General features: G+C 45.5%; 1 protein-coding gene across 1 annotated transcript in view; it reads right to left on the minus strand.

Annotated features, from left to right (window-relative positions):
• The window catches only part of LOC135223864 (alpha-mannosidase 2C1-like), a 35,760-nt gene extending 8,821 nt beyond the window's left edge, over positions 1-26,939 (minus strand). The window contains exons 1-6 of the mRNA XM_064262762.1: positions 26,683-26,939; positions 25,924-26,165; positions 25,290-25,431; positions 24,743-24,938; positions 23,858-24,059; positions 22,793-23,050 (exon numbers count right to left, since the gene is read on the minus strand). Of these exons, the coding sequence (XP_064118832.1) occupies positions 22,793-23,050; positions 23,858-24,059; positions 24,743-24,938; positions 25,290-25,431; positions 25,924-26,165; positions 26,683-26,821 (1,179 nt within the window). The 5' untranslated portion in view covers positions 26,822-26,939. The remainder of the gene's footprint in view (positions 1-22,792; positions 23,051-23,857; positions 24,060-24,742; positions 24,939-25,289; positions 25,432-25,923; positions 26,166-26,682) is intronic.
• Between the last annotated feature and the right edge of the window lie 221 nt (positions 26,940-27,160).

A 27,160-nucleotide genomic window follows, 5' to 3' on the forward strand; every position in this document is an offset into this window, starting at 1 on the left:
ACATCCACAGTCAGACTGTATTACAAATTGAGCTAGAGAAACACTGCCAAAATTTTAAAGATTTTTGTTTATATTATTTGCAAACAAAAAATGAGAGCAGACCTAGGTTATATATATAACAATCTGATATTCACGATATAGCATGCTTATCGGTTTAAAGATCAGCAAGTTCAGGAAAGTTTTCCCTGAGTCGCATGGTGATCTCTAGGTAATTTTTTTCATTTAAGACCCTTTTTCATAAAACTATCATGCTTATGGTCCCATAAGCATCGTCTCTCCCCCATATCTTCGACCAAAAACTGTTCTGGCAGTCTTGTCCACTGTACCAAGAACTTCATCCTGCATCTGATGACTTGAAATGCGCGCTCTCTGAGATATAAACAAACAATAAAGTCGACGGTAGCGATGGGTTGAATTCGATCGGTACCGTTTCAAAATTCGTGACGACGACATCAGAAAGTCGTCGTCAAAACATGAAAAGTCGACGTCAAATTCAAGTCAGCGGAAATTTCGCTAGTGTGACAGCGCCTTAAGTTTCCTTTGAAGAAGGGCGAAGTGACGCGTCAATCCTGCCCAGAATCTGATTCGTGTAAGTACTTTAGAAATTTGTCTCTCTCAATTATCAGACTCCCAGCTGTCGCCATGCATTTGCTAGTCGAATTCCGTCTTAACAGTAAGTTAACTTTATCCACGTATATATGTGCCATCCCTGCGATGAGGGATTCGATTTATGCAGCAAAAGAAAGCTGTCGGTGCAAAGATGTTATTTGTTTGTGATATTGAGTCTATGGGTCTCTAATTGTGCAGATTTTTCGTCCAGTTATGGACTTAGTGTTTTGCCGACACGTGACTTCAAAGACCCTTTGTGCTACCCCATAAGAAAGCCAGAAAGTTTTCAGTTTATTTGTATTAACTGCGTGAAAGCAGTACGAAACTGCGTGAACTGTGGAATTCTGCTAGGAACGTTAGTTTCGGTGTATTGTTATTGTATTTAAATGTTTATTTTTTCGTAATAAAATTATGTTGACCAAATTTTATTGTATCTCGCCCCAAGAGTTGTAGAGTGCGCGCCTCCTCAAGGCCTTGTCATCTGCCCACAACATCCGGGCACGAATCATATAATACAAATCGAGAAAATTCCCGACATTTGGTCCTTCGAACCGGATGACAAGTGCGCTCTAGATCTTGAAGGGAAATTTCAATAAAGTTTGGTCTATAGGGTAGATAGGAGGAAACGACCTAGCAAACGATCACCCCAAAACCGTTTGGGATAATTTACGTACTCTTATTGAACGCTTGAGGTAAATTTGTGACATAATTGCTATCTGCGACGCAGAGATCAGAGAGTATCTCCCTGATAATCGTTTTACTGTAAATTCTGTTGAAAATGTCAAGAAGGTAAAGAACTTTAATGCGAGAATCTCCAAATACTGCTACAATCGGTAACGCATTCCTCAATCGTTTAATGAGATTAACCAGGAGAGAGAGAGAGAGACAGACAAAATAACTAGGCTCAGCTTGTTCCAATGTGCAATTAGCCCCACAAGTCACTATTCTTTGCACCCCGTCTTTATAACGTAAGAAAAATCTTCATTTCCTAGTTTGCAAAACCCCCCCTTTGAAGTAGAGTAAATAATACAAAATGGCAGTGGCTATGATTGTTCACTTTGAGGCTTCGCTGAGTCTTGCCGCGGACTTACTTGCCGAATCGCAGCGTGCGTTAGTAGAAACTTATTCTGAAAGCGTGTACCAAAATTTGGTCACACAGTTGAGACAAGAAAAAAGTCAGCTTCGAGAGCTGTACAAACGTCAAGTCGTTAAGTTAGAATCTAACTTAGATGCCAGAATCAGGCAAACCTTAGCAGAAGCTGTGAGAGCTTCTACCCTTTTGTTGAATCGAATCGATAAACTGAAAGTCATACAGACAGGGAATGTTTCCCTCCCCAACCCCAAATTGAAACCGCTGCTCTCCCCACCTTTGAAGGGGAAGTGCAGAATATGCTTCTTACAGAGAATTGTTCACGATCCACGTGGGATCGAAGGGCAGATTTGGACGACGTGTCCAAATTTACTTACTTATTAGGGACTCTGGGCAGGGATCTGCTTAGGATTGTTAAATCCCTAAGTGTAACTGCCGCGAATTACCAGGTAGCGTTAGATCTCTTAGATAAGCAATATGGTAATGTACACCAAACGCTCGTGATCTTGCATCGAAAACTTGCCAACATTTTTGTACCCTCGTTGAACCCCGTAGAGCTGAAGAAGTTCAGGTTTGAGTTAACAGTGATCATTGAGCAAATAAAGAGGCTCAGTACTAATGATATAGGCCATGGCATGGTCATGAGCCTTATCAATCAGAAGTTGTCAGAAGGTAAGCTCTATCGAAAGGTGGTCGAACACCTCAGAAAATGTGACTATAATTTAGAAGAATTTTTTGAAGCTATAGACTTCATAATTCACACGTTGGAAGATGACGCATTACAGCGAGGCGAAAAATTAGAATCTGATAAGAATAACGATGTCAGCGTTAGGACCCAAAACGAAACCTATGCAGTAATAATTCTTGTCCCTTTTGCAATGAACGGCAACCCGCCTTCACGATGCCGCCAGAGTAAGTGACGAGGCTGCCAGACCGCCGCATTCTACTTAGGAAGGGCCTGTGTTTTAATTGCCTTCAGTCAGGTCACCGTAGTGATAGATGCACTAACCCCAATTCCTGTAAAAGTTGTGGAAATAATCATAATACTTCCATTTGTGATAATAGCAGCTTTAGAAAAGCACATTCAGTTCCCTCCACTTCGTCCCGAAGTAATCCCAGTATAGTAAGTAACAGTCAAGCTACAACCTCCCGCCCAGTAGTAAATGCGACGACCAGGCAGCACGATAGAAACCCCCGTCCGCCCAAAGCGAAAGTAGAATCACAACCGTGTAAGAGCGCTAAAGTAGCCCAAACGTCTAGTGTAGATCTTCCCTGTACAATTTTGCCAACGGCCATGGCCGAGATCAGTCATAAGCAAGGGAGTAAACGAGTTCGCTTGTTTTTGGACACGGAGTCAACGAAGTTTTATCTCTGCTAAAACTGCTAAGCAGTTAGGCCTGCCGGTGGTAGGAAGAGTGGCATTAAACATTGCTCCCTTTGGTTCAGCAGAAATGATTGGCCAGTATGACGTAGTGAGTTGCCGGGTAGAAATGGGTAATAGAATTGTTCGAATGAAACTAGTTGTTTACGAGAACGTAGACGTCCCAATTCATAACGCAGGTTATGTAAGAGTAAGACAACACCTAGTGGGGAAAGGAGTCACGTTAGCAGATCCTGACAGTAAGAGAGATAAGTTAAGAAACGTGCACATTCTTGTGGGTGCAGACTATTTTAATTATTTTATTATTGGAGTAGAAAGGATCGATGGGATAAGTCTTTTTCTGACCCATAATGGCCTATAATTTGCTTCTAAAGTTTCGAATGAATAGATAGCCATGCTTGCAGACATAAGCAAAGCATTTCATAGAGTACTGTTAGATCCCCGTGATGCCAAATATACAAGATTCCTGTGGCGAGAGGTAGCAGGTCGAGTGCTGACCTTCGCTTTCAGAGTCGTGGTGTTCGGCATGACGGCTAGTCCCTTTTTGTTACAACAAGTGTTGAATCATCATTTGTTCCGATACGTAATACAAACCATCGGTCCTTTAACAATAGGAAGTAGCTAGCGGCAGCTGGAACGGTCGTAAGCTTCGAACAAGGGGAGAACGGTAGTTAACTGCTTGTCCGACAGTCGCAGCGGCTGGGAGGTAAACAAATCACTTTTGCTTTAGGCCGCGGGTGTGAAGGACGTGTTCGTCATCGCTCTCTGCCCGCTTCAATCGTCCTATCTTTGTTTATATTGTTTTCTACTAATGGTTTGTTTGACTTGAAAATGAAACTGTAAGTACACTGTTTTCATTTTCATTACTTAATTATGAACCAACATGGAGCTATCGCCGTAGATGCAGCGATTTCCTCTCCACTACTACCTCCACGGCCGCTTATGCTGCTCCCCCCCGCCTGGTCTTCACTCCCCATGCTGTGTCGGTGACGCCGTCTGCTGCTACTAGGGCCGCCGCCGTACCGAGGGGGGGTTGCCGCCGCCGCCTGTTTTCTTCGTGTTGCCTGCCCCAGACTTCCGCTGTTCCAGCAGCTCGCCCCTGGACCGGCCGCCAGTACCCAGGTTCCCGCTGGCTGCCGATGATTCTACGAGGCGATCGCTGGGCCTGCCGTACCTGCCGCTGATGTGATTCCCGCTGTTGGCTTGGCTGTCCCTTCTGGGTCTACCGCTGCCGCTGTTCCTGCCGCTCCTGAGCTGGTTGCTGTTCCTGTCGCTCCTGGTTCCTGAGCGTGTCCATGCTGGTCCTGCCCACGGTGTGTCTTCCCCAGTCCCAGGTCCTTCCGGACAGGTGCAGTCTGCCGTGTTGCTTCGGCAATAGCCCCGCTCCGCCTGGATGGAGACCTGACGACTGTCCTGCGTGAGCTGACGGAGAGGAGAAGAAGGAGTGTCATCTCGTTCTTCATCGTCTGCTGCTGCCGCCTCTTCCCCTTCGACTTCTAAAGGCCCCATAAGCCGAAGAAGAAGAAGGCTGCCTTCCCCCCTAAGAAGTCTCCTTCGGGAACTTCTAAGGGCCCGTCCCACCCCCGGTGGGACGGGGGGTCCTTCTGCTCCTTCGGGAGCGGGGCCCGTCTCCCCTTCCGTAAGGAAGAGATAGAGACTGCCAGAGGAGTATCGGTTAGCTCTGGTACTTCCTCGCCTGTGCTAGCGGCGATGCCGCTACGCCAGGTTCCGGCTCGGTCTCTCGTTCGCGAGAGATCCCGAGTGGACGTTCTCCCTCGGGAGACCGTGCAGTCAAGTTTCGGCGCCAAGACGCGGCACGGAGCAGAAGGCTGGTGAGAGCCGCTCAGGTGACTCGCCATGCCAGCGGCCGCTCTTGCAGCGACCAGCTGGTAACCCGGGTTTTCCCCCCTAAGAAGGCTCCTTCGGGACCTTCTAAGGGCCCGTCTCGCTCCGGCGATTCGGGGAGCTCTTCTGCTGGTCCTCCTGCTCCCTCGGGAACAGGGCCCGTCTCTTCTTCTACCAAGGAGAAGAAGACGGGGACCAGAGAGTATCAGCTTCGGCTGGCACTTCCTCGCCTGGTTCTAGCGGTTCTGCCGCTAAACCAGGATTCGCCTCGGCCTCTCGTTCGCGAGAAGTACCGAGTGGACGGTCTCCCGCGGGAGACCGTCCAGCCAAAGTCTTGACGCCCGAGCTCGCTCGCCGTCAAGACCGAAGCGCGGAGCAGAAGACTGGCGAGAGTCGTGCAGACGACTCTCGCAGCGACCAGCCGGCTGCTCGAGCTGACGTGACGGTCTCCAACCGGCCACGCGCTGAGGCGAGGAAGGGGTCCCCGCGGCCGTCGGTGCCAGCCGAGCAGCTGGTACCGGCGGCTCGACGCGCCGAGAGGACGCTCATCCGGTCTCACCGCGACAGCGAGCCTAGCAGGTCACCTGACCGCCGCTCCCACAGGGACCGGGCGGATAGGGGGACCAGCAGCAGCTCCTCTGCACACGAGATCGGGGCCGCTGTTCTCGGTCCAGCCGTTTCCCTGGGAAACGGCTCGACTAGGCCTGCAAAGTGGCGATCGCCTGCAGCCCTCCAAGCCCGCTGGTTCTGCCAGCGAGCGAAAGAGGTGCGTCATGTCTTCCTCTCCCGTGCCTGCAACTTCCTCGGTTTGCACCAGGAAGAGCGAGGCAAAGCGGGGTGATCGTGAGGGGCATACCCCGCACGATCCCGTCACGACGCCGTAAGTACCAGGTACGATCTTTGGACCGACCAGGACGTACGCGCAAGTGGCAGGAGGAATCCGAGAGGGGTCTATCGCAGTTCCTCCTCCTTAAGGGGGAGGTTCTCGGAATGCTCTTGTTCGAGGGGCTTGACGGTCCTACTCTGCAAGAAATCTATGACTTCCGAGATCCAGAGAACTTTGTCGAGGGTTATGGCGCTGATTCGTCAGCGCAAACGACCTCGGGGAAGGATTGCCGCTCCCACCAGCAGGGCAGGGCCCACGTCTCTGCTCGAGTCGTTTTGGGGCCCGAGAGGGAACCCAAACCGACGGTGGGTCTGCCGCGATCGGAGCTTGCCGATTCTGTCTTGAACCAGAGTCTCTCGTCTCCGGACAAGAAGGCTCTCTCAGTTCTGGCCGGTCGATCAGGCTACTTCCACCTCCTCTACTGCGACAGCGGCGTTTTCTACGTGTCTTCGGACACCGTATTTAATACTCCTTCGGTCCTCCTGAGAGGTTTCGACCTCTGACGAGGACTGGAATGAGTCGGAGGACGGTATCGGCTCTCTCCTGTCAGGTGTCGATCAGCCCCACCCAGACGACGTTCACAGTGGCGGCAGACCCTTACCTACAGTGAGAGTTCGTAACCCTCCCTCCTCGGGAAAACTTTTTTCTCCTGACGATACATTTTCCCAGACTCTGAGAGGCCGGCGATGGCTGCTCCTACTCTTCTCCAACTGCTAGTTCCACTAGGAAGGAGAGTGAGTATCCAATTCCTCCCCCATTCCTCTCTCCTTACGGCTACGAGGGAAGGGGAGGGAGGGAATCCTACAGAGATTTCTCTGTAGGATCCCACGTTGGGTACTGCGCTACCGGGGCGACCTTCGGGTCCTACCTGTCGTAAGCCCCGGTCGTTGAGGAGGGATCTGCCCCATTCTCGATTTCTAACGGGAATCGAGAGGACCACCAGCCGATATCGTTGACGAATTCGGTGGGGTTTCGCAGACTGCTTAGAATTCTACGGAATTTCTAGCGCATTCAGTGTTTTCAAGTTTTTTAACGATCTCCAAACACTTAGGCGAGACCACGGTCCAAAGTGAGCGAGACGAGAATCCCCTATATGTTTTACACTATATCGGGAACCTCGCCTATGCTCGAGTTCCTGGAATTTCTAGCATTGGAAGAAGACTGCTGCTGAAAAGAAGACTATCTCACAGTAGGTGACCAACCTGGAATAATGAGAAGAACGACGGGAATATCCAGTTTGGCTTGAACTATCGTCTTAGTATTCTGTTCACCATTGAAGCTTTCCTTCGAGAAGACTTCTCCTTCACCTCTCTTTAATAGAGATCGAAGTGGTCGATCTCCAATCCTTATTTTGTTTTCTTGAAGGAAAGAATTTAGGATGGAGATCGTTGTTCAGAATCCTACAAATATACTACGTATATTAACCTCGCGACATGATTTCTGCTAAGGCAGTTGAATTGGTCCGAGGGTAGGCGCATATCCTAGTTAATCTACTGGATTGCGACTTAGACGAGAAGTATTCTAATTGAACTGCAACTCGGAGTTGCCTGCAACCTCCCAGGAGTTTTCAGTTTCAATTTTATATACTTATGGTTTTGTCACGACAACAACCATTTCAACTTTTATAGTTTACCGAAATTCGTTTTCGCCTAAATATAATTGCTCGAGCATATCTTTTATGCTCGGTGGTTCTAGCCGAACGCATTCCTTCGTGGAATAATGGATTACCTGGCAACTCAGGATGACGAGTCACGAGAGCCAGGCTCAGCTACTGTATTGAATTGCCTGATAGCAGCTCAGTATCAGCTGGGCCTCCGAGATGCACGGTCAGTTATGTCTCTCTCTCCCCTGCTTTGATTGACTACCGAACCGTATCTCTGCCCAACAATCATGGACTTAGGTCTCTGATTTAACGGGGATTCTCGCAATAATGAAGGACCATCTACTGCTGTGACGCTAGATTCCATCGCCTTCGACATTGCAAAAATTTTCAACAGAGATATCTCTTGGACCTCTTTCATCTTTCTGTTTACCGCACGGTAACAGAAGTCCTGTACAAGTCCTCCCGCTGCATCGCACTGCGATAATGCGAATGATTTTGCAGACATCTGAGTTTGTCTCAAAATATCTCTTATTCGTAGTGTACAATTGTTCATGTTCACCCGAATTAACAGATGTGTCAAAAAGACATCGCCTACTCTCCGACCTGACAGCTCTACTTCCAAATGTTCAGCCCCATGAGAAGCAGTTCTTCAGGCTGCTTTCCCCTGTGTTTTCATTACTGAAGAACGCCCCGCTTTCATTGCAACTACGACTTCTCACCGGACAGCAATGAAAAAGCGGTTTAGCGTTTTCAGTCATTTGTAAAGCACAGGTTATGAATCTTGAGAATCCTTCTCTCGATTCGTCTGTGAAGACGTAGGTTGCATTCAAATATCTACCTTCGTCTTCAACGGTACATAGTGTTGTTTCTCCTTAGCTGAGATTCAAACAACTATGAGATGTTTTGCCTTCAGGGACCTCGTCTCTAGAGGCAATTGACTTTCGCCTGTTGGGCACATGCCTTAAGAGAATCATCACCTCGCTGTCCGGCATTGGTGACAAACAAATACATTATTTGTTGGTCTCTCGGCATAACCCTTAAAGGCGAAGGTCACGTGACTTACTCGGATGCTTGGACAACTTGCCTCCTACCAAACGCAGTCAGTCGGCAGCTGTCAAGAAGCGCCCGAGTCAGTTTACGAACTACGCTGTTTTGAGTTAGTCGGTTTGTTACAAGAGCAATCATTACTTCGTTTTTAATAGTTTGTCACAGTACCCATACCATCGACACCCACTATGGAGTGTCGGTGTCCTATCCACTACCGAGAACTTCGCTGCATGGGGATAGGAGGATGCGAGAGACTTCGTGGCAAACGGACAGACCAGTATGGGTACTGGACATCACTGAAGTAGAGAAAGAGGATAGGTCATGCGACTATTCCCTTCTTTTCCTCTGAGGAACTGCATGACTTCTGCTGCGAAGTCAAGCATCCAGGGGACGGGGATCCGTGACGCTCGATTTCGTACCGAACTTCGTAGCGAAGACTCGGGACCCTTCGGTCCTGAAGATTGGTTCGAGTCGTTCACAGTCCCCTCCCTAATGGACTTCACCGCCTTCGATGCGAAGGAGATGCTGCCTTGTCCGCAAGAACTTCTCCGTGGCGCAGGTACTGAAGGCAGGGGCTGGTCCAACCAGACCACATGCCCCTCCTTCTACCTTCGGGATATTGCCCACAGGGTCCTTGGATCTTTTCCCTGGGACCCATGGTGGCTGCTCAACACATTGTGTAGCGAACCCAGACCCTCGCAGGCTGAACAGCATCGAGTCCTGGTGTGACCGTAAGAATGGAATGAGTGATGAGAGCGTGACTGGCTCCTCTTCCCATCTTTTTCTTCCCCTCTACCTGTGGTTAGAGGGACACGGTCGTCACCCTGCTGGATAAGGACAAGATGCAGGTGAGCTACTCAACAGAGCCCCATCCTATCCCTTTCACTAGGGATAGGAGCGTATATCCACCACTTCCTCCAACAAGGGGGAGGAAGTGGATGCCAGCTTGAGACAAACCCATACTTTATGTTGCCTCTTGCAAACAGGAACAAGTTCTTGCTTGCCTGGTACGAAGAGATACGCTTGGCCTCTCTCTTAGTACTCGGCCCAGAGGTCTGACCATTGATCCTGCGTTGCACACCCCGATCATCGGACAGAGGCTTGGATCCCTCCCTCGCTCTTACGACAGGGAGGGCATTCCAGGGATGGACGAACACCAGTCTGTTCATCAAAGACTCAGATTCCTCCCACCAAGAAGTGAGTCTTCCTATTGTTAAAGGACCGATGGTTTGTATTACGTATCGGAACAAATGACAATTTGTCGAAAATTGCATTTTCATACAATCAACTTACCTGTCAGATATATACATAGCTAAGACTCCGTCGTCCCCGACAGAAATTCAAATTTCGCGCCACTCGCTACAGGTAGGTCAGGTGATCTACCGGCCTGCCCTGGGTGGCAGGACTAGGAACCATCCCCGTTTTCTATCATATTTTCTCTGTCGCCGGTGGTATCAACATTGTTGTTATTACCTCCTGACTTAGATTCATTTTTCAACATTTGATCAACGTTTTTTTCGGCTTTTTGGTGACGTATTTGGATCGTGTTTTGCATTCGCTACTGTGGACTGTTTTTGGAATAACTCTTTTGGATTTTTCTCAGTATGTCTGATTCTAATGTGAGTGTGAGAATGTGTGTGAATGTAGGCTGCAGGGTGAGGATACCGAAAGCTTCGGTTGATCCTCACACTGTATGCCGTAAATGTAGGGGGGGTTCAGTGTTCTGCTATTAACACTTGTAAGGCATGCGAGGGTTTGAATGCAGAAGAATGGAAGACTTTGACTTCTTATTTGAAGAAGTTAGAGAGGGATAGAGTTAGACGACTGAAAGGTGTGAATTCAAGGCCTATTGATATCAGACTTTCACGGATAATTCTAACCCTACTACTGTAGATTCTCCCTATAAATCTCATTCTCAGAGTGTCTTTTCGGATTCGGCATCGGAAATCGCCAATCTGAAAGCGACTATTCGAGACATGAAGTCCAAGATGGCGGACTCGAAAGGTAAGGCTAGTGATAGTGACATTTTAGTGAAGTGAGTCCCATCAGTGTTGTGGAGGGGGCGTTGATCGTCCCTGCGGCGCTCCCAGGCCTAGACCTCTTCCAAGCTCACATGCCCAGTAGAGAGAAGGAAAGTCGAAAGCCTTAAGGAGGTCGTGGGGAATCCCCAACGGTCAGACGTCCCTTCAGCTAGCTCTGCTTCATGGCAGCCAGCTCAAGGGCGCTATAGAAAAAGCGTCCTTCGCGAGTGTTTCTCGTCCTCTCCCTCTCCCTCACCTAAACGAGGGTGGAAGGAGTCGGACTTATCGAGACCGCTGAAGCGTCATATGAAGCAAGACATTGATTCCAGCCCAGAGCGCTTCTCGGATGACGCCCCGTCTGCTATTAAGAAGGCGAAGGTGGCGTCAGCGTCTCCTGACGCTTATGAGGAAGTACCCCATCATGCTTCTTCCCCGAGTGATGACGAGAGGCGTCATGCACTAGATGTAGGAGAAGCGTCAAGAAAGATAATTATGGCGGTTCAGGACAACTGTCATCTCTTGTGGGAGTGTTAGCGCCCCGTCGGAAGGACGTGACGCTTCCAATTAAGAAGTCTCGTCTCTCGCTCCTGCTCGAGAGAAACGGGGGCTGACGAGAGGGTTGTAAGACAAGAGAATCGAAAGACGTCTTTGAGAAGTGAAGCGTCATTTCAAGCGGATCTTAGACGTGACGCTCCGTCCAAGATTGTGACGCCGAGTAGGAAGCCCTTAGAGAGCGAAGCGTCTTCCAGACGCGAAGCGTCATCAAGACGTCAACAAGAGACGTCATATATGACGCTCGGAGAGCGGGAAGCGTCATACAAGACGTCTTCTAAAGCGCGAGAGAAGCCGCAGGTTGTGACGCCTTCCAAGTCGATCAAAACGGGAAAAAGGAAAGACTTTCATTCCCTTAGCCCCTCTCCGATCAGGAGTTTGTCTCCTCCAGAAGGAAAAGTTCTGAAGGAGAACAGAAACTCAGGATTATCACGAGTTGGAGCAAAACTCGATGATGACGATCATGGAAGAGAGGGCTTGTCGAACTATAAGGTGTTGACTACCCTGCTTTTGGAGGAATACGGAGACGAGTTGACTCCGGCTGCTCCTCCTTCTCCGCGCTCGCTCTTTTCGAGTGCGAAGGCGAAGAAGCCTTCGTCTTTTCTGAAGATGAAGCCCACCATCTCGATGAAGCGGGCTTTAAACGCCTTAGATTCCTGGATGAAGTCGAAGAAAGACTTAGTCAGGACAGTATTTTGCATGCCTCCAGCAAGGTTAGCTGGGAAAAGAGGCATATGGTACAAGACGGGGAGGATATGGGTATCGCTCTCCTTCTACAACAGAGGCAGACTTTTCGACGTTAGTTGACGCTTCAAGGCGTCCTAGTCTTAATTCTGGCTCGGATTACATGGAGTATTTCAGAACTGATCATCTCCTCAGGGACTTTTCCATGTATTGGAAGTCTTCAACTTCTTAGATTGGTCCCTTGGGGTGATCCAAGAAAGCTCACGATTCACAGGGAATCGAACCTGAAGCCCTGTTATGCATTTTGTCTTGCAATCGACAAAGCGGTACAGGATGGATCTGTTGAAGTCGCTTCATTATTTGGAACAGGTCTTTTAAAGAAAAGGACGGTGTATGGCGCCTTCTTAACAAAGGCAGTATCGCATGCACAGAGGGCAGCTCTACTGTATGCACCTCTATCTGACTATTTGTTCCCCTTCTCAGTTAGTGAAGGACGTGGCTCACTCTTTAACTGAGAAGGCGACGCAGGATCTTCTGACGCAGTCAGCTAGGAAGGAAGAAACCTGCTTTAGTTTCTGCAAGAAAAGAAAGCCTAGCACTTCTATGCAGCCCTTTCGAGGTGGTCCGATCTCCAGACCTCCCGCAAGAAGGAAGGCTCCAGAGAAGAGAGGTAGGTCCGCCTTTCGTCCCTTTAAAAAGGGAAATGAAACATTTCTCCTCCAAACACCAGTAGGTGCCAGGCTCCTGGGATTCGTGGAGGCCTGGACACTGATAGACGCAGACGCGTCTTCACTAAATATCATAAGGAAGGATATCGTATCCCTTTCCTGAATACTCCGCCCCTAACGTCAATACCAAGGGAACTATCAGCCAAGTACAAGGACCCTGTGCTGAGGGATACTCTTCGATCGATGGTGGAACAAATGTGGGACAAGAGTGCAATAGAACTAGTACTGGATCAAAACTCCCCGGGGTTTTACAATCGCCTTTTTCTAGTGGCGAAAGCCTCGGGAGGCTGGAGACCAGTACTAGACGTCAGCTCTCTGAACAAATTTGTTCAGAAGGAGAAGTTCTCCATGGAGACTTCTGCTTCAGTCCTAGCGTCATTACGACAAGGAGATTGGATGGTGTCTCTAGATCTCCAGGACGCCTACTTCACGTCCCGATCCACCCTTCATCGAAGAAGTACCTCCGTTTCATGACGGGGGGAAGGATCTTTCAGTTCAGAGCCTTGTGTTCGGCCTGTCCACAGCTCCTCAGGTCTTCACAAGCCTGATGAGAATGTGGCGAGATTTCTTCATCTCAAAGGAGTGAATGTCTCTATGTACCTAGACGACTGGCTCATCATCCAGCCAGATCGGAGAGACAGTGTTTGGAGGACCTAAAGTTAACTCTCTGATTTGACCAAGGCGTTTGGGATTGCTGGTGAACCTCGAGAAGTCTCAGCGACCCCCAGACAAGACCTAGTCCTATCTATCTGGATTCGGATGGATTCTCGGGGTTTTCGAGTTTTTTCCTTCGCAAGAGAGAACCGCAAAAGGAAAGGTTTTGAGGATAATCTCTCTCTTCTTAGAGAAACATCAAACGTCAGCGAGGGAATGGTTGAGCCTTCTGGGGACGCTTTCCTCGCTGGAACAGTTCTTCCCACTGGGAAGACTTCATATCCGTCCACTTCAATTCTTCCCTCAAGAAGTCTTGAGCTGGAAACCGGACAACTGTCGGACGTTTTTCCCATTCCAGTGGAGATAAAGGCACACCTACAGTGGTGGTTGCTACCTCTGGAAGAGAACAAAGGGATCTCTCTAAGAACACAGAACCCAGGACCTAGTGTTGTTCTCCGACGCGTCGGAGACGGGTTGGGGAGCGACATTAGGCTCAGAGGAAGTGTCAGGCACCTGGGAACCAGCACAGGTGTCCTGGCACATAAACTGCAAAGAGCTCTTCGCCGTACACCTGGCATTGAAGAGCCTAGAACCTCTGGTGAGAGACAAGGTAGTGCAAGTAACGTGACAACACCACCGCACTTGCCTACATTCGAAACAGGGAGGGACACACTCCTCGTTCCTTTACGAACTCAACGAGAGATCTATTAGTTTGGACGTCTCACAGGAACATCTCCCTGCTGACAAGGTTCGTACAGGGAGCAAGGAATGTGAGGGCGGACAGGCTCAGCAGGAGGAACCAGGTCCTTCATACAGAATGGACTCTGCACGAGGAAGTATGTCTCGATCTCTGGTCTCTGTGGGGAACTCCTCATGTGGATCTCTTCGCAACATACATTTCAAAAAGGCTACCAGTGTTTTGCTCGGTCGTGGAAGACCCAAGAGCGATTATGGTAGACGCCTTCCTGCTAAACTGGTCTCGAGTGTACGTTTACGCTTTTCCCCCATTCAAAACTCCTGGGGTTAGTAGTGAAAAAAACAAAAAGTTTGTGGCGTCAAAAGAGACGAGGAGTGACATTAATAGCCCCCTTTTGGCCGGCCCAGGAATGGTTCACGGAGGGAGGTGGTAGAGTGGATCGTAGACTTTCCAAGATCCCTACCAGGAAGGACGGATCTTCTCAAACAACCACACTTCAGGAGGTACCATCAAAACCTCCCCGCTCTCGCTCTGACTGCCTTTCGACTATCGAAAGACTTGTCAGAGCGAGAGGCTTTTCTCGCGAAGTGCAAGCGCGATCGCGAGAGCTCGCAGAACCTCCACTACGAAAGTATACCAGTCGAAGTGGGAGGTCTTTAGTAAGGTGGTGTAGAGCCAAGAAGTTGTCCTCCTCCTCTACCTACTATATAGCGGAAATTGCTGATTTCTTGCTATTCCTGAGAGTAAAGTCTCATCTAGCCGTATCCACAATAAAGGGATACAGAAGTATGCTCTCGGCTGTATTCAGGAACAGAGGTTTAGATCTGGCAAATAACAAAGATCTCCACGATCTCGTAGATCTTTTGAGACTTCAAAGTCTAAGGAACCAGTACCTCCGAACTGGAACTTGGACGTAGTCCTCAAATATCTGTCTTCGGATAGATTCGAGTCCTCCGCATCTGGCATCATTTAGAGACATACGAGAAAATGCCTATTTTCTTTTATCGTTTGCGACGGCAAAAAGAATTAGTGAGGTTACAAGCTCTGCAGGATAAAGTAGGATTGCAAGGGAGACTCGGCTATTTGCTAGTTTAAGACCCTGTTTTTAGCGAAAAAACCGAGAAACCCCACGAATCCCTGGCCTAGGACATTCGAAGTCAAAGGAATGTCTAGTCTCGTAGGCAGAGAAGCAGAGAGGTCTCTATGCCCTGTTAGAGCTCTGAAGTTTCTATCTTCAGAGGAAGCGTCAGTTGGGAGGCTCTAGACAAGGTCTTTGGTGCGCGGTAAAAGACCCCACAAGACTGATGCCAAGAATGCTCTAGCGTTCTTTGTAAGAAACGTCATTACGGACGCTCATAAGGTCTGTCCTGACGAACAATTACAAACTACTGAGGGTAAAAGCTCATGAAGTAAGAGCGGTTGCGACGTCTCTCTCGTTTTATAAGAATATGTCGTTTAAAAACATTTTAGATACGACATATTGGAGATGCAACTCAGTATTTGCATCTCATTACTTGAAAGACGTGCGTGTGACGTATGAGAAGTGCTTTTCTCTAGGTCCTATCGTATCGGCAGATACGATTCTGGGTACGGGAGCCGACACCAACCTACCTTAAAATGTATATACTGTTCTTCTGTTTGGATATGGTCGAGAATCTCTTCGAACAATGGAGGATTCAGGCTCGCACGGGCGGCCGTCTATGTTGTTCATAAGAGAATTCTCGTCAATATCCAATTAGTTGAGTATAATTTTTTTTTGAAAAAATTATGTTATGTGTGCGTTAGTGGTTTTTGAGTTACGGTTTTTGTTGTGACGAGTTCGGGGATAAACTCGTAACAATCCTTTTGTTCTAACACATGGTTAGGATCAGGTGGTCGGGATGGTTTTGTGTGCTCCTTCATAAGGTTGATTGTCTATAAGTGGATCAGCACCATTGAACAAGTCCTTTTAGGCTCTGCTGAGTAAGTGCGGTAAGACCCCCATCGGCAGACCCACAAGAACTCTTGGCCATAGATCATATATCTCGCTAAAGTTTCTTGAGGTGATGCAGACTACTGGGCAAACAACCCACAAGTCTACCACCTATCAGGTAGGAACCAAGGTTTTATTTATACCTACAACATATGTTGTTTACCTGTCTATTCCATATAGTAGCTGTCTCTTACCCTCCACCGAAGGGTGCCAATCAGCTATGTATATATCTGACAGGTAAGTTGATTGTATGAAAATGATATTGTTATGTTACAATAAAGTTTCATACATACTTACCTGGCAGATATATACAATTAAAGGCCCCACCCAGCCTCCCCGCAGGAGACAGGTGGAAGAGAGAAAATATGATAGAAAACGGGGATGGTTCCTAGTCCTGCCACCCAGGGCAGGCCGGTAGATCACCTGACCTACCGGTAGCGAGTGGCGATTTCGAAATTTGAATTTGTGCGGGGACGACGGAGTCTTAGCTATGTATATATCTGCCAGGTAAGTATGTATGAAACTTTATTGTATCATAACAATATCATTTTTCCTAACTATACAAACCTGAGGTCCTTCACATATAGTCCCTCCTCATGCCACCCCTCACTCTGCGTATTTTGCATGGGCCAAAAGCAAAAGTTATTTGTTTACCTTGTCGGACAAGCAGTTAACTACCGTTCTCCCCTTGTTCGAAGCTTACGACCGTTCCAGCTGCCGCTAGCTACTTCCTATTGTTAAAGGACCTCAGGTTTGTATAGTTAGGAAAAATGCAATTTTCGACAAATTGTCATTTTAAGTTAGAAGGAAGACCTGAATTAAGCAAGTCCTTTTATGTTGATAACTATGTCAGTACATTTGACAGTTTGGAGGAGATGAAAAGGGAACAAGAATCTGTGCACGCAATTTTGGATAGGGCCAGAATGCCGTTAGAAGGGTGGGCAACAAACAGTATAGCCTTTGATAGCGAGAAAGAGTGGAAAGAACCTGTGAATGTGAGCGTGCTCGGGCCGAGATGGGCTCGAGACGTCGACCGTCTGTGTGTGAAAGAGAGTGAGAGGATTCGTGAATTGGGGGAGGGATGGGGACTATCTCTGTTAGTATCAATTTACGACCCACTAGGTCTAGTCAGTCCTTTATTTGTTAGGGGAAAACTGTTTCTCCAACAGCTTTGGGAACAAAAGATTGGATGGGATAACTTGTTATGTAAGGAAAAGGCTAAAGAAGCGCGAGAACTGCTAGTAGAATTGAAATCAGTCTGTGAGTTAACATTTCCGAGAGCGGCAGGAGTCAGAAGATCCGAACTCCATATATTCACTGATGCCAGTAGTAGGGCATACGGTGCTGTAGCATATGTCAGAGATGAAGAAAGTAATGTAAGATTACTCACCAGCAAAACGAGAATCACTCCGAAAGGGATGCTCAAAATCACCATCCCTAAATTAGAACTTTTAGCATTGTTGCTAGGTTGTAGGCTAGCAAAAACAATTAAAGGGCTAATAGAGCCGCAAGAAATTAGTATCTGGTCAGATAGCAAAGTTGCCTTGGCATGGGTGGCATCCCCGGATGCCAAGGACAACAAAAATATCTTGATATCTAACCGTGTGGCGGAAGTTTTTTTTTCTCCGCCAGGGTTGTGGCGGAAGTTGTTTTTCTCCGCCAGGGTTGTGATTTCAGATTGAAGTATGTGCCCAGCAAACAGAATCCTGCTGATGTCTTGTCAAGGGGCGCAACAATCCAGCAATTGCAGCAGAATCCTCTTTGCCGACAAGGTCCAGAGTTCTTGGGAATCCCAGGAGAGCCTGTCCCCTTCAAAGAGGAAGATCTAACGAATATCAACCGTGGTAGCGGCGGTGCAGGAACTGAGGGAAGAAACAAGGTCTATTCCCCCAGGAGGGAGGGTATGGGAACTACTACTCAGGGAGGGGTTGAGTTCCGAATTTTGATTAGAGTAACCAAATTAGTGTTAAAGTTTGCAAAGTGAAAAGGGATCCTTTTCGAGTTCTTGTCTTAGAACAAAATTCTATTTTACCTACTGTGTATGCATATTTGGAGGTTGAGGTCAGACCCCCCTCTGTGTGATATTGAATTTTTGTGACGGCAATTAAGTCTAATGATCAGTAGGACAAATTGAATTTGCACTTAGGGGACGAGGCTCGGGAGTGGGTCCCAAATGAAGAGATGAAACATTTGAATTCCCTTTTGCCTGCTAAGGGACAACTTAGTCAGAGCATACTTAACGTATTTGCATTGTTTGCACCTCCATTGCAACATCAATACGCTAATGGCGATTTTTCGACAGAAATGCTGGACGCCGGGCCTGAGGTCAATTGCTAAGCAAGTTGTACGGAAGTGTCCAGAATGCGTGCTAGCATTCCAACCGCTGATGAGACAACCACCACCACCACCCCTGTCTAAGGAAAGAATAACCTTGCAGAAGCCATTTGCCGCAGTCGGCGTGGACCACACCGCAGCCATACAAACTGAAACGCGACCAGGCTATATCCTCCTCGTGACATGCATGGCCCACCAGGCCGTGAATTTAGATTTCTCGCCCCTCCTTGGATGCAGGAGGGAATTTGTTCTAGCTGACTTTCGAAAGATGTTCAGCGCTACGCATGGAGCCCCGACACCATAATCACTTCGGATAACCACCAAACGTTCAGACGGCCAGCAACAATCCTCAGGGACTTTATGAAGAGGATGAAGTCCAGCAGTTCCTGAGTAGGACTAGCGTAGAATGGCGATTACAAACACCCCGTGCGCCGTGGAAAGGCGGTTTTTTCGAGCGTCTGATTGGTGTCACAAAACGTGCACTGCAGATAGCCCTCGGGAGAAAGCATCTCCCGGAGGCCCACGTATTGACTCTAGTGAAAGAGGCGGAGGCGGTAGTGAATAATAGGCCGTTGATGTATAGCGGTGACAAGTGCGAGGACGAGGTCCTCACCCCCTCTCATTTAGTGCAAGGTCACTTAATCAACTTAATGGCACCTGTTTTGCCAGATGAAGACCTTAATGCTACCTTCACCTCCAGGAGGCTACGAGATCGATATCTTAAACTAACAGACACTTTGAAAGCCTTCCGAGAGAGGTGGAGGAAGGAGTACTTGAGTGCCCTAAGAGCCCGACACGATTGTCAGTCTGGGGAACCCACCAAGCTGCACCCCGGAGACATCGTATTGGTAAAGCAAGAAAATCAAAAGCAGGCAACGTGGCCCCTTGGACGCGTCTTGGAGATGTACCTGGACGACGACGGTGTCGTGCGTTCGGCCAAGGTATTGTTCGAAGATGTTGAGTCCCTGCGTGCTGTCAGCCACTTGGTCCCCCTGGAACTTGCCCCCTCAGATGACGATGATGGCGTTGGAGACGAACGGCATGATGATGTTGATGGTGCGACGGAGGAGATGGTGCGTGACGATGACGGCGACGAAGAGGTCCGAGACGAGGGAGCGTACAGCCCAGCAGTAGGTATTCCAGGAAATGTTGTGACGTCTGGGGACGACCAAGGGATGGCACTGGCTGCCACATCTGAACAACCAGCCACAAAGGTCTTGAGTGACAAAGACGCTGACGATATTGGTAACGAATCGAGCGATACTAATACAGTAAGTGAGAGTGCTGAAGTGAATGATACTGAGGTATCGAGTGATAGTGACGTTGACGTTCTGCACGCCCTTTGAGAAAGGCTGCTGCTAAGCAGCGTGAGTTGATGAAGCGCTTAATGGATAACGAATATATTTAAGTTATGGCTAGAAACAGTAAAAGAAAACAGGAAGGTCCTGTATTCTGGTAGGCAGGGAGGGTGGACCCAAGTAAGTGTAGGTGAGTTGAATCCTCAGAGGATGGAAGTGCGTCGGGTTAGCGTAAGGTAGTGGGAGCCCCCTCTCGTGCAAACAAGTCGAGCGTTGTGCAGAGGTAGCCCCCACCCTCAAAGTAAATTAAGAAAAATGTATATGAGTACTTGTAGAGAAGTGAAAGCGTTTTGAGGGCATGTGTCCCTTAAAAGAGTACATACTGAATCAGTTGTAATCTATGTTTCCTTAAAGGCAAATGGCCTGTCTATCTGATTAATGCTTGTTGATTATTGAAGGCGAGTAGCCTAGAATAACATGCGTGTTGCATGAAGATTAAAGATGAAGAGCTTAATATAGAAGTTACTCTTGCATGTTGTATTGCAATTTAAGGCGAGTGCCTAAAGTCCATGCTTGTTGCATACAAAGTTGTCCATATATGACGGTTTCATTTTTCATGCCATTGATTGAGTGAAGGCAGAATGCCTTATGAGAGTATATTCGTGTTTCCTTGATCTTAATTTTACATTTATACTTTGATCTTATTGCAGGCCCATTGCCTATTAAGTTTCTGTGCTGATTAATGTCTACCTTATGTGTATGGGTACATTTATGTATATATCTGCCATTGATGTTTTATTTGTATATGACATTGATTACCCCGGGTGTAATGTTGATGTATAATTTCTTTGACATGTCATGTTTTTTTGTGTACTCTGTTAAGTGTCGCTGCGGAGCGCTACGCAGCGAGCCTGACTGAGTAGTGTAAGAGTAGTTACTCTCTCTCTCTCTCTCTCTCTCTCTCTCTCTCTCTCTCTCTCCCCCCCCCCCCCCCCCCACTCCCCCCCCCCCCCCCCCCCCCCCCCCCCCCCCCCCCCCCCCCCCCGAGCTCAGTCTTTCCTGAATTGTCCAACATTTTAACGCCCCATACTTCGGGTGTGGAGTATGTCGTGAATTTCAAACTGATCATTCGAAATCCCCGCCATTTAACTTCACAAGTGTTGCGTTAAATTGGGGCAAGACTGAGGGATCTCGCGGGCGATTCATTGAACAGAAAGCTGTCCAATATACGACAGTTTCTGACGCAATTCCTAAATGCATGGCGGGGAAGGAGCGCGTCTTATAGAAAAGAAGACTTTATGAATTTTCATTAATAAATATAATTCGCTGATCACTAGTAAGAGATAAATTATCTATGTATAGATTTGGAGCCAAGGACTCCATAGTCATTCAAGAATTTGCAGATTACGGCCTTCAGCCAGAACTTTAAGTCAATTCCTTGATCTTAAATAATAACTTAACAGTCATATTTCACATTCAAGAATAAAATAGATTTAGTAATAGTATACGTAGTGTCGAAATAATCGATGGTTCCCGCTTGAACTACAAGGATTCTGTAGTTCACGCGGGAAAGCGTAAGTTTCCTTTGAAGAAGGGCGAAGTGACGCGTCATTCCTGCCCAGAATCTGATTCGTGTAAGTACCGTAAAAATTTGTCTCAATTATCAGACTCCCAGCTGTCGCCATGCATTTGCTAGGTCGAATTCCGTCTTAACAGTAAGTTAACTTTATCCACGTATATATGTGCCATCCCTGCGATGAGGGATTTCCGATTTATTTTGCAGCAAAAGAAAGCTGTCAGTGCAAAGATGTTATTTGTTTGTGATATTGAGTCTATGGGTCTCGAATTGTGCAGATTTTTCGTCCAGTTATGGACTTAGTGTTTTGCCGACACGTGACTTCAAAGACCCTTTGTGCTACCCCGTAAGAAAGCCAGAAAGTTTTCAGTTTATTTGTATTAACTGCGTGAAAGCAGTACGAAACTGCGTGAACTGTGGAATTCTGCTAGGAACTTTAGTTTCAGTGTACTGTTAGTGTATTTAAATGTTTATTTTTTCGTAATAAAATTATGTTAACCAAATTTTATTGTATCTCGCCCCAAGAGTTTTAGAGTGCGCGCCTCCTCAAGGCCTTGTCATCTGCCCACAACATCCGGGCACGAATCATATAATACAAGTCGAGAAAATTCCCGACAGGCTCTATTGATAAGGGTGCCAAGTATCTCTATGTACTGATAAGAATGTAAAGTCACCTTTTGGAAGAAACACTGACAAGACAAACGGCCTTCAATTCAGAAAGGAAAAGAAGGAAGTACTTGAATTTATTGGCAATGTTCCAAACGTTTATGGACAGAGGCTTTACAAAGTTTTATTAACAAAGCTAATAAAGTATGTACTGTACAATATTAAAATTTCAGGTTATTGTTCTTCACCCTCCACTAACCTGGGCCCAGGAGGTGAGAGCTAACTTGAACAATTATGCATGCATAGAAAAGAAGAATATCACAAATAAATAAGACTGCAGAGGGAGCAACTAATTCCAAGTTATTTCCTAATAGTTTCATGAGGAAAACTATCGTCCACTTTGCTGCCAAGCGCAAGGAAGTATGTATGTATTTCAAATGCTGTTTTGCAATTCAATTATATCTAAATACTGCACTGGTAAGAACATACAGAATGCTAGCTATTAAATATCTACTATGTTATTACAGTGTATGAACAAGGTGGGTGAACTTACAAAAGAAAGTACAAAAAGCACTGAACACAATAAAACCGGAGGCATCTTATATGGTTTAGTGAAGGTCATAGAAAAAGAACCTCAGTCAATATACCATGAAAAGAGAGTCCTAACAAAGATATATAATTAAACAAAAATCTCGTTAAACACTTGAGTCTAAAAACAACATACGTACCGGTGAGTAAAGTACTACTACTCACAAGGAACAGAGACGAGACTACAACATGAACAAATAATGCTAATGTTGATATCTGTTACATTAAATGTATACAAAGGGCTACTAAGATTCCAAGAAAGTACGTATTGTGTAAAGACCAAAATGGTGTATTATTTTCAGATATACAGTACGTATGCGGTATTCTGTAACAAGAAGTAATTCTTAAAACTGGTTCTGGATTTGGTGTTTTGTACCACAAAGAAGTTGGCTAATCATATACCAACAAGGATCTCTTATATGGGTGCACATCCTTCAGAGGATTGTGCTGTATATATTCGACAAATTTTCAAAAAAATTTTCCATACAATTTACAATTAAATATATCTGAATACTTTTTCATTCAAACACAAAATAATCCTTTTTAACACGAAGCTGTTCATCGATGTACAGTACTACTTAAATAAACACTAAAATTAAAGAAGCTTTATAATATTCTAACCTTCATAAGACCCGGGATTTGTGCTGAGTAACCAAAGGTATCAGGAAGCCAGAACTCCTTGCAGATCATGCCCAATTCTTGTTGGTAAAATTTTTGCCCAAAGAAGAACTGTCTGACGAACGATTCCCCGCTGGGAATATTCCCATCCATTTCAATCCACGTTGATCCCACTGGTAAAAATTTCCCTGCTGCAACTTGTTCTTTCACCCTCCCATACAATTCTGGGCAGTACTCTTTACACCAAGCCCACTGTTGTGCCTATTCAGTGAGATTGAAAAAAATCAGTAACCACGTATTCATCTAATTTACACTCAGTTTAAACCAACACTACAATAGATAATCTTCCTTGAATATACTAAAATGCTATCATAAGGCTTACCTATACGTATTTTGTTTTCCTGAAAATTAAGATAGTAGAGACACCAATTGTATACTCATTGCTATTCATTAGAAACTGAAAAGCTTTATAATAATAGAAACAATTACAGATGCAGGGAACAGATTTAAACTTGGCAATGAAGATCAATAAAAGTGAATGATAAAAACATGAAATTCCTTTATTTTTTTTCTTAAATACAGGTCTCAGTTTCTGAAGACAACCTCTCCAGTATGATAGTAAACAGAATTTATTCCAAGCACTGACTTCACAATTTTCATATCAAGGAACTAACCCGTGCATGAATTTAGCTCTAAACAAGAATTTGTCCTTTTTCTTTTATAGATACAAAGTTTTGCTTGATGGTTGGTTCGATAGGTGGACAAACTGAATGGGAAATCACTGATTAAAATAAGTAAAGCAGTTGTTAGAAGATATAGACGAGACCTTTGAATTGTGAGAACACCTTGTCCCAGACATAACACATATAAGAAATTCATTAACAACACAAACTAAATCCATCAACGACAGTTTATAGTCAGAAAGTAACAATGAATTAAAATCCGACTCTTCCTCATTACAAACATTCACCATATTCAAATTTTACACGACCTTTTATTCTTACCATACTTTGACCATTCTCCCCCATACAACTATAAAATAAAAAATTTTAAGTGGGGCAAGCTTACCTGTGATGCTACAAAGATATGTTCGGGGTAATTTTCCATGATCTTCAATTGAGAAGCAAAGCTTCGAGCTACCTTTCTCTTGGTTTCAGAATATGGCCACAGCCATGCTGTGTCTAAGTGGCAGTTCCCTATGGATGCTAGTGTGTGACAACGAGCTCCGTTTCCTTTGGCAAAATACTGCTCAGCCAGGGCTGTGGCACCACTGAAACAGTAAGTATAACAAAATTTTAAATAATTTCTGCATACTGAACATAATTTTACCAACTGTCACACCGTTAGGCAATGCCAAATTGTTAGATGAAAAGCAGTGGTTAGAAGACCAGTCTAATTTCCCAAAAGCTCTTGCATTTCCAGTCTTTTTTTGGAAACAAACATTGTCAACTGGACGGGTTATGAACAAAAGTGGAGGTATACTTAACGAAAATATTAAAATACTATTTAAACCTTTTTTATACCTTCATCCTACAGCCTAACAGATTATTATCATTCAGAAGATGACTTCTATTCATTTCGGATAAGGGGCCATTGTCTTGAAATTCAAGTTTCCATAGAATATGGTGTTCGTCTGAAAGTAGTTATAGAAGATACAGTTATAAAGAAATAGGTACAGAAAGATGAGATCACGTAGTATTATAAAAGAGAAAAAGATAAATTAATACAATAAAAATACCGTATAAATAAATTAGTAAAATATAAGTTGAATTATTGTAGAGTAGTAGTGCATTACATTATACATATTTGCTTGAACTTTGGTGTTCTAATTAGACTGATCCACTGTCCAAAGGTGTGAGGCCTATAAATGGCATCTGGAACCGAAAAGTTCGACAGCACATCAGGATGATTCATGACCTCTTTTGCTGCTATTTTCAACCAAACTAAGCTTACCTGTCATCACCAGCTATGATGCTATTCACCATCTGGTTTGCAGTGTACATGGCTTGGTATCCTCTCTGGTCTGGAATTAACTCATTTGCTAGTTGATATAAGACTTCTAGGTCGTGGGTTAACTGATACACCGTCGAGTCCAGCATGGCAATCTCAGCTAGACTTAGAGTAAACATCAAGTTTGGGTCAGGAGGATCTGAAAATACAAGAGGAATACTGAGGTCACAGTGGTATTCCTATACAGGTACTGATACATTACCACAGTAAAATAACACAAAAAAGCTTATCATACGAACTTTAAAATGTCGCAGCTAGACGAGAAATACTATGGCATATATGTGTCCATCCAAAGACATGCCACAGAGCGTCAAAACAAGAATTTGGATGTCTCATTCATCTGGAGACATGACATATGTAACAATATTTAGAATCATGTTCACCAAATGTATCTGAGATACTATACACCTCAGCTGGTTTCTATTAAGAATCAATAAGGTATACGTATTATTGACAAACTTCACCTGATGTTCAGCAACAAATAACTCACCAATCTGATCACCGGAGGAAGCACCAAGAAGTTTATTGGCTGCCATTTCAATATAAAAGACCTGAGGACCAGCTTGCCCTTCATAGCTCCTTGTTATTGGGTAGTCGGGTCTCTTAGCATCAGGATCTCCCGTAGACAATCCCTGTAAACAAATCAAACGTTTGAATATTAGGTCATAGGTCACTTGCAAGCTTGCACCCTCTCTCTGTATGCATATACATGCACCCACACACATACAGGAAGTGAGAGAGAACACGCACACATACAGGAAGTAAGAGAGAACATGCGCGCATACATGAAGTGAAAGAGTGCACACACACTTACAGGAAGTGAGAGAGAAAAAACGCACATACCGAAGAGCAAGAAAATCCTCACACATACAAGAAGCGAGAGATAGCACACACACATGCAGGAAGTGAAAAAGAACACGCACACAAACGGAAAGTGAAGGATGAAATATACATACATACATACACACACACATATATATATATATATATATATATATATATATATATATATATATATATATATGGCGATTCAACACGTTACTGACGAACCTGCTAAGCAGGCATAGCATGTAATACTTCATCAGTTTTAGCAGTCACGAAAGAAAAAAAAAATTAAAACTCGCCTGTAGAACATGACCATCATGACTCCAAACGGTTGCTTCGGAATTTGTCCCCCACCGAATTCTAACTTCCTTCCCAATCCATTCCTCTGGGATCTCGAACTCGAGCTTGAACCAGTGCGTGGTCCAAGTGGGTCCGAAGGAATCTCCTATTTTCACCGGCGTGAACTCCTGTTTGATGACGTCATCGAAAACCCAGTCTTGCCACGCCCCCTCTCCCCCCGGCAATGCCCAGTGGGACAAGGCTGTTGGCACAATAATTGTTTTGATTTAATTCATATGTTTGGACCAAATGTCTTCCACATACGCATACACACACACACACACACACAGAAGATAGCTGTAAAACACGATAAAAATCTAAAATTAGGTTCATTTTTTTCTGGAAAATCATTAATACTATGCAAAACCATGAAAGCATTAGGCCTGAAATAGAATTAAGAATTATAAAATCCTTGAGACTTCATTCAGCTATGCCTATTACTTTGACCAAAATCGACTTATAAAGGCGTTTTCTAACATTATCTAACATTCGATGGTCAAAGGATAATAAACAAAACATGAATTTCTAATGCGATTATTTTATACCACATACTTTTTGTACCCGGTATAGAGGCCCAACCATACCTTGTATTCAATGACCAATTGTAATTCAGTATAAACGAAGTTTAAAATTACCTAAAAATACATAATTACACAAAATTAACATTAAATATTAGGATTATTTCACCTAAAACACACGTATGTCGTTGAACTACTCACAAATGGGTCTAGAATCCGGATAGAGCCTGCCCACCAAATTCACCTCCCGGAAGCGATTGGAGCTGATGAAATTGCTGATCCTCGGCAGCGTCGTCTTGAGGTTCTTGTGGATGCTCGCCTGGACTCCAGGGTCAGCCATGTTGAGTGGGAAGAGAGACAGAGACAGAGAGAGCAATTTGCTCGACGACTCCGTGACGGAATACCGTCGAATCCGGCCTCCTTGCTTTATAAAAGTGGTGTTATCGCCCTTTGTAACGACCGCACGTCGTACCTTTGTAGTCCAGTGGCAAATATTTGCGGTGTTTGGCCGTGATAACGTAATCGCCAGTTACAATGGATGATAAATGGCATTGTCAGCCTAGGACATTTTAATTAACGGCTCCGGTGTCTATGCAGTGTGTATGTGCGTGTGTGTGTGTGTGTGTGTGTTTGCTTGCTTGTTTGTTTGAAAGGAAGGGGAAGCTTGGACGTCCAGACT

Source organism: Macrobrachium nipponense, chromosome 10, assembly GCF_015104395.2.
Source record: "Macrobrachium nipponense isolate FS-2020 chromosome 10, ASM1510439v2, whole genome shotgun sequence".
NCBI classification, from domain to species: Eukaryota; Metazoa; Arthropoda; class Malacostraca; order Decapoda; family Palaemonidae; genus Macrobrachium; species Macrobrachium nipponense.